The sequence below is a fragment of the Electrophorus electricus genome, chromosome 10 (assembly GCF_041902795.1).
Source record: "Electrophorus electricus isolate QZ-2024a chromosome 10, ASM4190279v1, whole genome shotgun sequence".
Taxonomy (NCBI): domain Eukaryota; kingdom Metazoa; phylum Chordata; class Actinopteri; order Gymnotiformes; family Gymnotidae; genus Electrophorus; species Electrophorus electricus.
The window spans coordinates 28136088-28149680 of record NC_137506.1 but is presented as its reverse complement, the minus strand read 5'-3'; the positions used below and the strand labels follow the sequence as shown (position 1 = coordinate 28149680).

Sequence of the window (13593 nt, the reverse complement as noted above, 5' to 3'; positions counted from 1 at the left end):
TACAGAATACATCACAAAATTACTTATTGGGCATGACATGTGGGAATTTGTACATATCTGTGGGTTCTTTGTCTTTTTCCATGAGTGACTGTGACTGAGCACATTTGGGCTTTGCTTGCAAGTGAGTAATTTTGACACCCTCCTCCAGCAAACCAAAAAGGTCTCCTACAGATAACTCCCTAGAAGCTCTCAGAGATGACAAACGTTGCACAGGTCCATGACTCTGGCCCATTTGTACTCTCCAGGGTGGACAGAGGCTCATTCCAAAATCTTATTAGGCACCTTTCATCAAGTCAGTGGACATGGTGAACTGCTTTTGGTAACCGCTGAGGAGGAACTACATAAACTATTTGTGCAGTTTATGTTCTATCTGGTTTTTAATCTTATCAGAGTGGTGCATGCAAATGGAAACTGTAATGGCTCTGTTAATGGAAGCTGTCAGAAAATGTGCTTTCCTGTGTTCCTGGGGTATCTTCAGGATAGTCATGAAAGTCATTTACAATAAATGAAATGTGTGCACTTATGTTGACTTATAGGTCATGTCAATTGGTTCTAAGGAGCTTTAAATTAGAATGTTAAAACAGCATAGATAATATGGAACATCATTGACCAATTTATAGTTTCTTACACCGGTCACAAACAAATTGCCAATTAATTTCCCAAAGATGTAAACATCATATTTTCTGATCAAGTTGCATAACTATTAAGTTCATCTTGTACTGAATCATGCACAATGCCTGGTACAGGTCTGTTTAAAAGTGTAGTCTTATTTAAAACCATAATTAGTCTGTGGTGAGACAAAAGTAGAATCTGCAAGGTATATCGTATTAGATTGTATTGATTTACATACACACCAAAATCCATAAAGTGATCCTGGTTGTGAAACAGGATCTACAGGTAGTCTGATATGTCAGCAAGTAGAAAGAATGCCTGTGTTTGTGTAACACAAAACAAGGGGTGGATTGAATCATATATGCTGCAGGACTCAGTAGTAAAGAAAATGCCAGATCAAACAAACATACAAACCATTTCAAGAAACAGTTTTTGCTTGCTTTGCAGAGATTGCTAAACTGCATCCCAGAATGAAAACTCTGAATTGATCATGCCAAAGTTTTAAGAATGACTTGATTATCATTAATACTTATTTTAGACTGGACTTCAGAATCCATGTAACATTTTAGTTGCATCAAGGATTCCACAACCAAGCCTAAAGCACAGAGCAATCTAAAAGGACTGCAGATCCAGAAAGTAGGCTCACTGCTTTTTTAAACTATCCCTTGGAACAGTTTTATAAAGGCATTGTTTATTTCTCCCATCAGCCCCTGACGTCCCTGTCCCTGAATCCTCAGGAGCCTATCTGCAGTGAGGGAAGCCCAGGACTTGCATGGGGACAACCTGCTTTGTTCCAGGATTGAGGCTAAAGTGCACATAGTGTTCAAATGACAGGTACACCAGGCAGGAATCCTCTTCCCACTTCAGGATTTTCTCAGGAAAATCTCTTGAAAGATCTCTTGAAAACTTGGTAAGTGACACAAGCTGAGCGGTTCTACTGAGAGTTGCTAGCTCTGCTATAGACCGTTACCTGGCACATTTGCCACTGGTATAACTGAATGAACTGAGTCCTTACTATACACTATGTGTTATGCTGTTCAAATGGACAAAAATGAGATTCAAATAGACAATAAAAGAATCAACCTTTCACCTTAGACTATTGAAGGAAAATGTTCTGTAGCCAGCTGTGTCTCTGCTTCATGTCCTAAACAGCCATGTCAGCCATGATAATGTGCTTTAATTGAACAAAAATGTTCCTTTGCTTTTTGTTTTGCAGTCAGGTTTGTCACTTGTTCTCAATGATAAGGCATGCCAGGCTACATGCTTAGATTTTGAGTTAGCTATGAACAGGGTGCTTTGTGGGGGAGAACAATGTTTCAAACCATGACATTATGTGAACATTTAGCATTTTCCTGAATTAACCACATTGGTCTTCTCATCTCTCTTCAATCCCAGACTGTCCTAAATGGCTATGTTTTCCTGGACACCTCTTTTGCCATTATGCAGATTTTTGCAATATTGTAAAGGTTGTAAACATTTTGTGATGTTGTAAAGCTTTTCTCACCTAAGTGAACTGGGTAGTGTTGTAAAGTTTTCACACCTAAACAAATATTGACTAGTTTCTGCCAGCTAGGGTTAATATTGGACATTCTTTCCTTTATCTCTTTGAAATGAAAGTGTTGACTAAAACATGGCAGTGGAGAAGGAATTCCATTCTCTCTATTCATTTCAAATACACAGCATATGTTTGAACTATCATGGAAGGAAATGCTGCATGTCATTGCACTAGGTAACTAAATGCTGGAGAGACTAAACTCTGTAGAAAGTTTCTATCAGAAGTTACGCATTGATGTGCATGTTAACAATCAAAACAGTTACTAAATATCCCCCAAAGGATATGTTTCTCTGCAGATAACACCATAACCTTATTTGATTAATTAATTTTTGAACTATTTAAATAGTCATTGGGTTAGTAATAGAGCTGTTCAGTAAGGTTTTAAAAATGCAAAAAGGTGAAGAAGTTTTTTTGGTATGCATAACAAACTTATCAGCTTCTCAATAATAAACTCATTCATCTTGGTAATGCGTGAAGGTGATATTGTTGTTTCAACAATCCATGTGCAAATCCAATATGCCATTTTAAAATATCAAACAATATGCAATCTATATTATTTTTTAAATTCAGAGTAGAACCTGTCCATCTGCAAAAATGTCCATCTGCATCTAAAAGGCAATAGGTATGGTAAAATTAAAAGCTCATTGGTGCAGGTTACAAACTTTGAAATCCCTTCTTAATCAAGGAGCTCATCAGAGGAGGGATCTGGACTATGTTTGGCAAACTTTGGGGGAAGGGGGAGGGGAATGGATGTGTGGGGATGGTTCCTGATACTCGCAGACATTCATGCATTTGCCAAAATGTTTTCATTGGCATTTATGTGTGCAATCAGTCAATTTCTGTCCAGCTTTGGCTCTCTTCTCTATTTGGTGGCTTGGAGAACCAGGACTGCAAATCTCTGCTCAGCTACCCAGGCTTAACCCAGCCTCTGAATGGCACTGAGCCAGGATGGGAGGTATGGACCCACATCTGGTGTCTTGCTCCGGGCCTGGGATGATTCCAAATGCTGTGTACCATCCCATATCATCACCTATACATCAGCACAGGTAGCAAGCCAAAACAAATTCTGAATTTTGATGCAGGGCATAAATATTTGAGTTTATGTAACCCTTTCAAGCGTTAACATCTAGTCAGATAACCCGCTGAGGGGCAGTTACTCTGTATATACTTATGTGGCACCTGAGCATGGAGGTTGCTGTTTTTTTGTGCATAAAATAAATATCAAACATTCCTGTTATATCTTCCCTCCTGTTTTCCTATCTAACAGCTTACTTGCAAATTTATATGTCTGTAAATGAAAAACTAATAAAGGTTCACTTCCAAAGCTACCAACTGAATAACCCACTGTTCCTGATCAATGAGTATGTGAAACTGATTGTCTCACAATAAGCATGCCATTGGAAAGGTAAAGCTAAAATGAAATCACAAAACTGCCAGTAATTGAAGAAATGAGTCATGTCCAAACTAAGGGCTCAATTGATCAATGGCCCAAGATCATAGACTCAGTGCAGGTCATAGCACTGAGTCTATGATCTTGGGCCATTGATCAATTGAGCCCTTGCAACGAGAAATCATATAGGTCCATTTACTATTTTTCCACATTCTACAAAATAAAAATAATATAAAGTACTATTGCAAATTTTATTTTTAAATGCCATCATGAATTAATTAAGTCTAAATAAGGCATAGTTTACATTTAATGTAATTTTAATGTAAAAGTTGTACAATATAAAAAACTAAAATAAATACATAAAAAGGGGGAAATTGTTGATATATGTTTATTGTTACAATGGCTCAATTAAGTCACTGAGAGTCCCTTGTGAGTATACTTAGGTCAGCTGCTCGATGGCTTCCACAACGTGATGTGAGGCTACTTTCCTAAAAGCCATCATGAAGTGTGATGTTTCAAACTGACGACAGGATAAGCCTCTTTATATATAAGAAAATCACATTATCTCTCTCTCTCTCTCTCTCTCTCTCTCTCTCTCTCTCTCTCTCTCTCTCTCTCTCTCTCTCTCTATATATATATATATATATATATATATATATATATATATATATATATATATATATATAAATCACATTATATATCTAAAGAAGATTCCAGGTGAGTAACTGCAGTAAATGCACACTATTCTGTTTGCAATTATACATATTGGAGTTTTTAATTACTTAAGGTAATTTCAGTGGCTGTTGGTTACAAACTGTTATATTTCTGGCATTTACAATACATTGTTAAATGGCAAGCTACTTTTCATATGGAATTCCTGAGTTGCTTCACTTGAAAAACTTGTTTCCATCTAGAAATTCATGAGGATTGATCAGGGCCATATTTCTATCACTAAAAAAGTACTGTAACATTATATCAGCAGCTATCAGCAACTGTTGTGGAAGACATTTAGCAATATTCTGCAAATTTTAGCCTTCTTCTGAAACAATCTTAAATTAGCCTTTGTATAATGGCAGTTCTGAACCTTTAGAGGTGACAAATCTTTTAAATCTTTATTATTTAGCTATTGTTACACCATTTTTAAAGGCCCAAAGAAACAAAACCAAGGAAGGTAATATTTACAATGATGGCAGTGATATTTACATCTTATGCAGTGAGTCAAAGTCACAGAGTAAATAAACCTAACTCCATCCCTACACCCATAAAAGCTGGTACAGTGGATCTGAGCTATGTGATTCTGGAGAAAATGTTTCCAAATCATTTTAACTTCCATTATAGGCCATATCCCTTTTTATAGGCCATATTATAAGATGTAAAGAGGATTAGATCTATGCTGATAAGATCAGTAATCACCTATGTTGAGTTGTAAGGTTATACATAAGTTGTAAGATTACATCTGCTGTTCTATGATTAGCCTTTTAAAAGCAAATAAAATTACCTGTTGGAGTTACTACCAGTAAAATCTATGAGAAAAATTGTGCTTTTTAAAAAAGTAGTGGACCGAATGTAAAATGGAAACCACAGGTAGTGTAATTATCAGTGTTAAAATATGTGAGTCTCCCATGGGAGTTTTTTTTCCAAAGGTATTTTACCACATAATATATGTAATGTTTTTTTTATAATGTGCATTGACTGAATAGTTGTTGAATTAATATTTGCACAGTCACAATGAATTCACTAAATCTTACCATGTAATAAGTATTATCTCTGTCTGTGTTACAATACTTTATCAACTGTCAGCACTGCAAGAACATTCTCGGTTCATTCCGCTTAGTTACTCCAGAGTGAAATCAAAGGCAAACAAATAATGGTCAAATAATAAGATCAATTTTGAACGTAATACTTGAGTGTAACACTGTTGTCAGCTAAATATTGGAACATTCACATATGTTTTAATTGCTTAATTTTTTTCAACTTTTTAACTTCAGGACAGCCACAATGAAACATATTTAATTGTCTGCATCTGTGGTTGAACATTAATTAGAATCTCACAAATTGATGTTATGATCTGATCGAATTTCGGTGACTTTTTAAACACTGAGCAGACATTTTGTGAAGAATATTTAGAGACTGGTTGACAAAATGTTTTTGAAGACATTTTGAAGCTTTAATATTTCATATTCTGGCTTACCAGGAGGTCATCCTCCAACAAGGATGACCCAAACTCCCCCACAGTTCATGATTGAGCTCTCACTTTGAGATTAACTCAAGTGAAACAGTCACACTCTTGATTGGTGTCCACCCAGACAAATGTAAAATGTTGAGGATGATGTTTCAAAAGGAAGGAGAACGCGTGGGTGCAGTGAGAACCCTTCACCTCTGCTAGTTTTAATAAATTAAGTATATCTGAGTAATGGAAGTGCCTGACTCATGACCCAGCCAGCGAGGGCAGAAACCTACACACCGACAGGGACCAAGACCATCTATCAGTTGAACTATCATTAATAAAGCAGCGTAAACACCTTCTTTGGTGTTTTCTCAATTTGAATACTTGATTGTGATGCCATTGCATCAACCTGGTAGACTTTACTACTAAGAGTAAACTGTCAAGTAAGAGATAAATAAAAGTAACCCTCAGTTGTCCTCTTGGGTGTTGTACACTTGTGATAAACAATACATTCAAAGAGACATTAGAAATATCCAAACAGTCCAATTACTCATTTCTTTAACTGAAATTTGGTGCTTTGAAACTTGGCTACCTTGTACATTTATAGACCATTTTGAAGGTCTGATCCAACCTTAGTTTCAAAACTTTCAGTTCTTATCTCTCAGCGTTGCCTATGCATATATGTTCCAACAGGTTCTGGTGTTTTTCAAGTTTCCTGTACAGCCGGTGTTAGACTGTGGTCCTACTGTTTGTGTTGCACTGTGACACTGCGACACTGAAACACTGTTGCTATCAATACTCTTGGCTGCTGAGAAGATGGCTTTTTAATCTGTCTCCAGCAGACACAGACACAAACTGATTATTTAATTGGGCTACTCACTGCAGAAGAAAGATATGAACAAAATTTTAAGCACACAAAACACCTAGCTGAGCTTCACCAGTGACTCAGCTTTCAGAGAAAACTGGGTTGTGGTTTTTTTTACCACCTACTCATTCTCCTAGTTTCTCTTTAATCACTTCATACTAGTCCCTGGTCATAAACCTATTTCTTCTCCACCCCCAACACACAACTCCTTATTAATATTTATGGTGACATAATTTTTTTAAAAGCAGGGGACATTAAATGCCATATATATCATGGAAAGGATGTTCACTATCGAGTACTTAGAAACTAGACATATAAATCCAGACTTTGGGGGGTCTTATAAGTGATGGAATGGCAAAAGAGCACCTTTGCTCTCTCACTGAAAATAGAAGCAGACACATTCATTCTGCAGTCTGTTGGCCAACTCACGTGGTGAACAGCTTTGCTCTTGCCATGAATTATTTTGATCCAGAGCAGAGCAGCCTAATTGCTTGGCACTATTAGTAGGCTTAAGCAGCAGCTCTGTGGTCTTTCACTGAGTTCCAGCTATGAGTGGCACTTCTTTCAGTGCACAATTCAGTGCGGGGCTGGCCTGTATTTCACTGAAGTTTCTGTTCACTCTCCGTGTAGCTTCAAATTGGCATGCCACAAATAACAATGCTTTTTTTTTCCATTACTGAGCTCCATGTTTGCTGACAGCTCACAATTGGATTGATCTCCTGTGTATTGTCGTAGTAAATGTGTGAAGCTGAACCTCTCAGAAGGTGAGGTTTTAACTGTGGTCATTGTAACTGAAAGGTACCAACTAATCTGGTCCTGTAAGGTATATAAATGGCAAAATTTACCAAAAAACTATTAGGTCTCATAGAAACCATTACTGAAGAACCCTGGAAAACACACATTTTCTAATCACGATGCTGATTATGGCAAAACACTCCTACAAGAAAATACCTGTATGTTCTGATGGTGTCACTGATGAAATAGTTTAGTGTGAAGAGGTAATTTTTCTCTTAGCCTGTTATTAACAGAGCTTAGTAGTAAGCTAAAGGAACGAGATGTAGGAGTAAACAATTCTTTTTTCTCCTTATCTAAGAGGACACAGATAGCCATTGGAACTCATAACTAGAACATTTTATCAACTTATTATTGAGATGTCATAGCCTCTTACTAAGTTTAGCCCTGATTGTGACCCTTAAGGAGAGTCTGGAATACATTCATAAAGTCATACATCTTTCAGGCCATAGAAAGTTGCTTGATCCAACATCATGAATCCTGAACTAATGACCTCTAATAAATAAATATTATATAAAAATCTGCCCTAGTGATGATTTCACTCTTAGTAATGTTACACATGCACATAGCAAATCAAATCAGGGAAGTCAGAGAAGCATTAGCAAAGCTGCAAACAGGAAAAAAAAAATCTGATAAACGTATGACTAAACAGTGCTGAGAAATCTAGCTTGTTGCTTCCATTCCCGACAAAATTCAAAACTTTATCTTCCCAGGCTTAAGGGATGACAGCCATCAAGTGTGACATTTCAGGTCTCTCAGAGGTGCTTGATGTAACGACAGGGAATGAAGAGGGGAAACCCCTGGCCGGTGTCTAATATGGCCTGAAGTGGCATTAAATGAATGAAAACATGTCCTAGAAAGCATAAAAAATAGGGGGAGGGAGACATGATGCAAAGAGCAGCCTGAGGAGGGAGAGCACGCGCGCTTTAAAGCCTTCCGCACGTTTCTCAGCATCACTGCACAGAGAACTCAGCCCCTCTAGCAAATGTAGGTTTGAATGTTATTCTGTTAAAGGAAGGAAGAAAGTGGACCATTGAAGCAGGCAAAACAAAGCATTTTCCAAACAGGTTATCGCCATTCATCTAATCTAAACCGTTACCTCAGTTCATCTAATTTCCAATACAGAATGGAATGAGCAAGTTAGTTGTCTCTGCTGAAAAAATATCTCTTCTTGAGATGATTTTGTACACAAACCATAATTTAAATTATTAGAAAAGCTCACACAAACCAGAACCACCTTTTCAGTAAGTGAATTACCACCATGTCAAGGCCCATCTTACTGAAATAAGATCTTACTGTTTCTCACATTGACAAATATCTATGTTTCAGCATACACTTAAGACAAAGCACGATATGATGACATTATAAGAAACAACTTTGAATGGTTTTTCTTTCACTTAACTTGAGGTTCCCTTGACCCGTTGTTTGTTCACTTCCAACAGTAATCTCAAACACATCTTACACAGGCTACATGGGAAAAGTGAACTGCAACAAAAAAGTAAAACCACAGGAAGGGCTCATGCTTATCATTCAAATTTTTTACTTAAGCACAGCAATGTTTTTTAGCCTACTACAACAAAGATATATTGTGTATAATAGATTACTTGGTGAAGAAAAAAAACATTGCTATATATGGCATTCACCTTGTAGATTTAGAGATACTGTGAGACTCTGAAGTTGTATATTTATTTAGCTCAGTACCATATGTTATTTATAATTACTGTGATATTATCGTACAGAACTAGTGATGATTTTTGTTTTCTGACATAATAGTGCCACCCAGTGGTGAAAAGATATCACTAACAATATCTCTATTCGTTTAGGCGTACGTCATAAAACTTCCATAGAGCCAGCTTTGAGTTTTTGTACTGTCAGTGACAACAATACAGCCTCAAAGTTCAGTCAAGTTTAAAAACAAAGTTTATAAACACAAAAACATGTTGCTTGAAAGCACTTTTTATAATTGCCTTTTCATCCATGAACATGCATTATACAAGAAATAAACCTCAAGTGACACCAGGGTTAAAATTCCAAAGTACATATAAAGGAAAGAAGCGCATGCTACACAACACTTTATAAATAAATATGTGCAAGGCTTACCTTCCAAATGCCAACTTATCAACTTCTCACTTTCCTCCTAAATATCTTGCTTTAACCTCCCAAGTCTCAGATTCTCAATGAAACATACTTTACCTATCTCAACCATGTCATTTTCTGTATTAAATAGTCACTGTTCTTTAACATATGTGCTGGAATATTAGGATAAAAAAGAATTACCAGTGTTAGAGCATCTGCAGCAGTTCATGCTTGCAAACAAAACATGTTTTGTGTTCCCTGGACATTATTAACATGGACATTATTACCTATTCATAGTTATTATATGTGTCCCAGATAAACATTTCACTGCTACTTTTGGTATTTTACTTGGGGATGATTGAAGCAAACATTTTCCCAACTGCATTATGGGTCACATTAACCTATATTGTTGATGAGTGATTAGTACACACCGAAAGTACACGTACAGATTATGTGAGCATTAGATAAAGTCATATTCTTGACTCATCATGTTTTTATCTGACTGCTCAAATCTTGAACAATGAGTCTTTAGTGCCAGATCAAAGGTCATACACTTCGCTCACCACAGAACAGCCAAATGGAATGTAAGCTGTGATTTATTGGTTCAAAACATTAATATCTAGGCCTCTTCGGCTTCACAGACCATACACAGCTCTATAATCCTACCAAAGATCCTACAAAAGCCCTTCAGGGTCAGAACACATTTAGGCAAAAAGGAAAAAGGGTCACTAATCCAGGCCCTTGAAATATGGAATTATGGTTATGGAATTTTTTTTTACCATGAACCAGTCTGCATATTTAATTCATGCTTAGAAAACCTATAGAAAGTTTTATGATTCATTGAAGATATGCTCAAACATGGAGGTGTATGCCAGTATCCTGTGGAACTAACAAAATGTAAGGCTATTCTGATACCGTTATGGACCATAATGTTAGGAAACACAGAAAGCAATGGTCCATAGTTCATAGTGTGGTCAAAATCCAACAACATCAGGCTGGCCATCAGATGGGGCTCCAGTCTTTCTTTACCTCCTGACCTCGGGTATAAATGTGGCAGCTGCACTCAGAGGCCCCAAATAAGATGTACTAAAACTCTGTAGTCCAACCACGAGACACTTCCAGCTGTAGCGAAGAGCTTTTCCAACATTCTGAAAGAGAGAGAGAGAGAGAGAGAGAGAGAGAGAGAGAGAATGTCAACAATTTATTTTGCAAAATACTTCTGCAAACTTCTAATTTCACCACTTACTGCCCTCAGTATATTACAGTGTACTAAGAATGTTTTATAACATACTGTACAAAAATCCATCTGAGGTGCATGTAGACGTTGAGATTAACCAATTTCTAAGGATTAATTCCAAAACCAGCACAGAAAAGATTTCAAAATAAATTCACATAAATAGTCAATCAGTTCTATTAAAATACCAAATTTCGCAGGTCCAGTTGTCTGCAGTTATAAAAGAACATTAGACACGGACCTCACATATCACTGACATAATATGTCACTTGTCACTACTTTAAAAACCGGCAAAACCTAATTACACATTTAATTAAAATATAGTTAAACAATCTGATACTGTTCAAAATCATTCAGCTCCGCGGGAACAACTGATAGGCTTATTAAAAATGTAATAAAGCAAAGTTCACATACATTCCTGAACGTCTTATATGTTTTCAGATTTTTCTTAGTCTCTTCTTTCCCAATATCTGGTATATCTAAGTCTTGATCCTCCTCCAAAGGTTCATATTTTTCCGGCAGAAATGCTATATGGACTTGTTTCACTGACTTTTCCCTGCTGGGAACACACTTCACAGGCTTCTGTTTGTAGGACGCGGAACCAACGGTCTTCTGCGCTTGCCAACGGTGCTTAATCTTCGTTCCCTCAGTCAGTTCCGAGTGTTGTTCGTCAACACAGTCAATAATTTTTGATTTTTCATCTTTTTTATTTTTTGATGTCCTTTTGGACTTGCGAAGTTTCCCCCGCGGCATTTTGCAAACCTACGTCAGGAACACTTCGGTTATTGCGTAAGTGTGTCATGTGAAAAGTTAACTTAGTTTTGAGCGTAAGTATCTTGAACATGCGCAGTGCATCAAAGTAAGTTATTTCGTTCAAATAAAACATCATAAAATATGCACTGCCGGTAAAAAATATCGATGAATGCTTATAATATTACTAGTCCAGATCACGGTGCCATTCCGAGGTTGACATAGACATTTAAATGTTCTACTACATACACTGGCATCCACAAATAGGCGAAACGAGTCAGATGCACGAATGTACTATTTATTTATTTATTAGATCGTTTGCAGATCGTTGTATTTGTACAGAGTTATGGAATGTGTTTGTTGTCTTTCTTTTCTTTTCTTTTTTTTAGACATGCAACTCCTATTGTACATTATGTCACGAACACCTTACATGTGAAAAACTAGAAGTCAGAATGTGAATTAAACACACTTTTTCTTGCAATTTTTAGAGATACTTTTGCTTAGGCTATGTCCTGTACACGGTTTGTGGTAGACTGATAATGCGTTGAAAACAAACTGTCATCCTATACAATATAGCCCCTAGCTCAGAAAAAGAATTAGTTTTTCATTATCTTTCCCAATCTTATCTCTTAAATTCTGATGTGAAGAAATAGTAAGAGTTCCAAACATTATGTTTTACTAAATGACAGATATATTAAGTAATCTGTATGGCTAAGTAAGTTTGCTGTAGGTGTCTACATCAATTAATTTTGAAGTCCACTGATATTTGTACAGGTAGTAGTGCTAACGTTAGCTTTCTTAAGCATCTTTTATGACTCAAGTTTATATCAGTCTGGGATAATCTGAGCAAAGTTCAACATAGGGTGGAGGCATACCCACTGTATGGGTGACAGGCATATCCTCTTTACGGGTGGACCTCACATGGAGTTTGTGTCAGACCAGCGGAGAAGATAGACAACCCATTTTACATTTTTACATGATAAAGGAACAAAGTGGGTTGTTATGATGCGACTCAACTTTTGTATAGCTTTTGTATGTCAAGGAAAATATAAAATATGTGAGAAATATATTCCAGGGAAAAAAGGGTAGGCAGACTAGAAATGTTTAGGCTACAACAGCTTGCAGGCATACACAAACATACCGATTAACACTTTTAAACAAGAAGTGGTCCACATTATCTAAGTACTATCTTAAGATGTCTTAAATATCCTCTATTGTGAGGCTGTTTACGTAGCTGTACTATGCCATTTAGAATGACCCTGCTATAAGCATTACACATTCATTGGAACCACAAACCAAAACATTATGCACTATTTTGAAATGTTTTAGTTCAGCTCTTTCCACCAATAGAACTATTCTTACTGCTGTCCTGTCACCGTAAGAACCAACTATGCAGTTTACTGAAATAATCAGTTATACAGTCAAAGTCTTATGGCTGAATTAGGTTTTTGCTGCACAGACCCAAGTCACACAGTTATCTTACAAGGATGTTTTGAGTGTATCAAAATGTAAATAAGAACATATGGGATATTTTGGTTTTAGAACTCACTGGTTAACTTAGTAACAATATTTGGTCTGTACAAAACCTGCTGCATATTTTGATAAATAAAAAAGTAACATTTAAAAAGGAGCATTCGTTACACTGGACTTGTGTGATTTATCTTGTAGTACTGTGTACTGTGAATCAGTTTTAACTTATCAGTTTTGGAAGACCATGACATACAGTTTCATTTTTCATGTAACCTACCATAAGAGATTTTAAAGCCTTTGATTTCTTACATTATTTGAGTGCCAAATGTGCAACGAGCACAAAAAATAAAAGTGTATAATTATGCTTTTTAGCAGTAAAAGGCCTGCACTGAAAGGCCCCAAAGTAGTTCCACATTTCAACTATATTCTTTATACCTCTCCTTTTCTTTGATATCTTCTCCTAGACATTGACATATACTTTGATAAAGAAACCACTGTCTATTACACCTTTTCACTCAGTATTTTATTGTTATGTTTTTTAATATAATCCCTTGTTTTGCACTGCTCTTCACATAGATGTAGCTTCACATTTCATCCAATTTTTCAAACTTACATTTTTTGGCAGCAAACACTTCCTTATCCCTAGTCTCATAAGTCGTACTTCATTAGTGTCATGTTTTTC

At 36.5% G+C, this 13593-nt stretch overlaps 1 protein-coding gene across 2 annotated transcripts; it reads right to left on the bottom strand.

The window, feature by feature from the left end:
- Positions 1–4330: 4330 nt before the first annotated feature.
- Positions 4331–11468, bottom strand: LOC113576667 (required for drug-induced death protein 1). Of its 2 annotated transcripts, XR_014125733.1 has the most exons (3): positions 11106–11468; positions 9482–10605; positions 4331–8866 (listed from the first exon to the last, which is right to left on the bottom strand). XR_014125733.1 is itself a non-coding variant. In XM_027008892.3 (2 exons), exons 1-2 carry the CDS (start codon positions 11442–11444, stop codon positions 10483–10485), a joined length of 462 nt encoding a protein of 153 aa, XP_026864693.2. In that variant the 5' UTR covers positions 11445–11468; the 3' UTR covers positions 8939–10482. The 2 variants fall into 2 exon arrangements, 1 of the variants encoding a protein (XP_026864693.2); XM_027008892.3 differs by lacking the exon at positions 4331–8866 and having other exon boundaries at positions 8939–10605.
- Positions 11469–13593: the final 2125 nt, after the last annotated feature.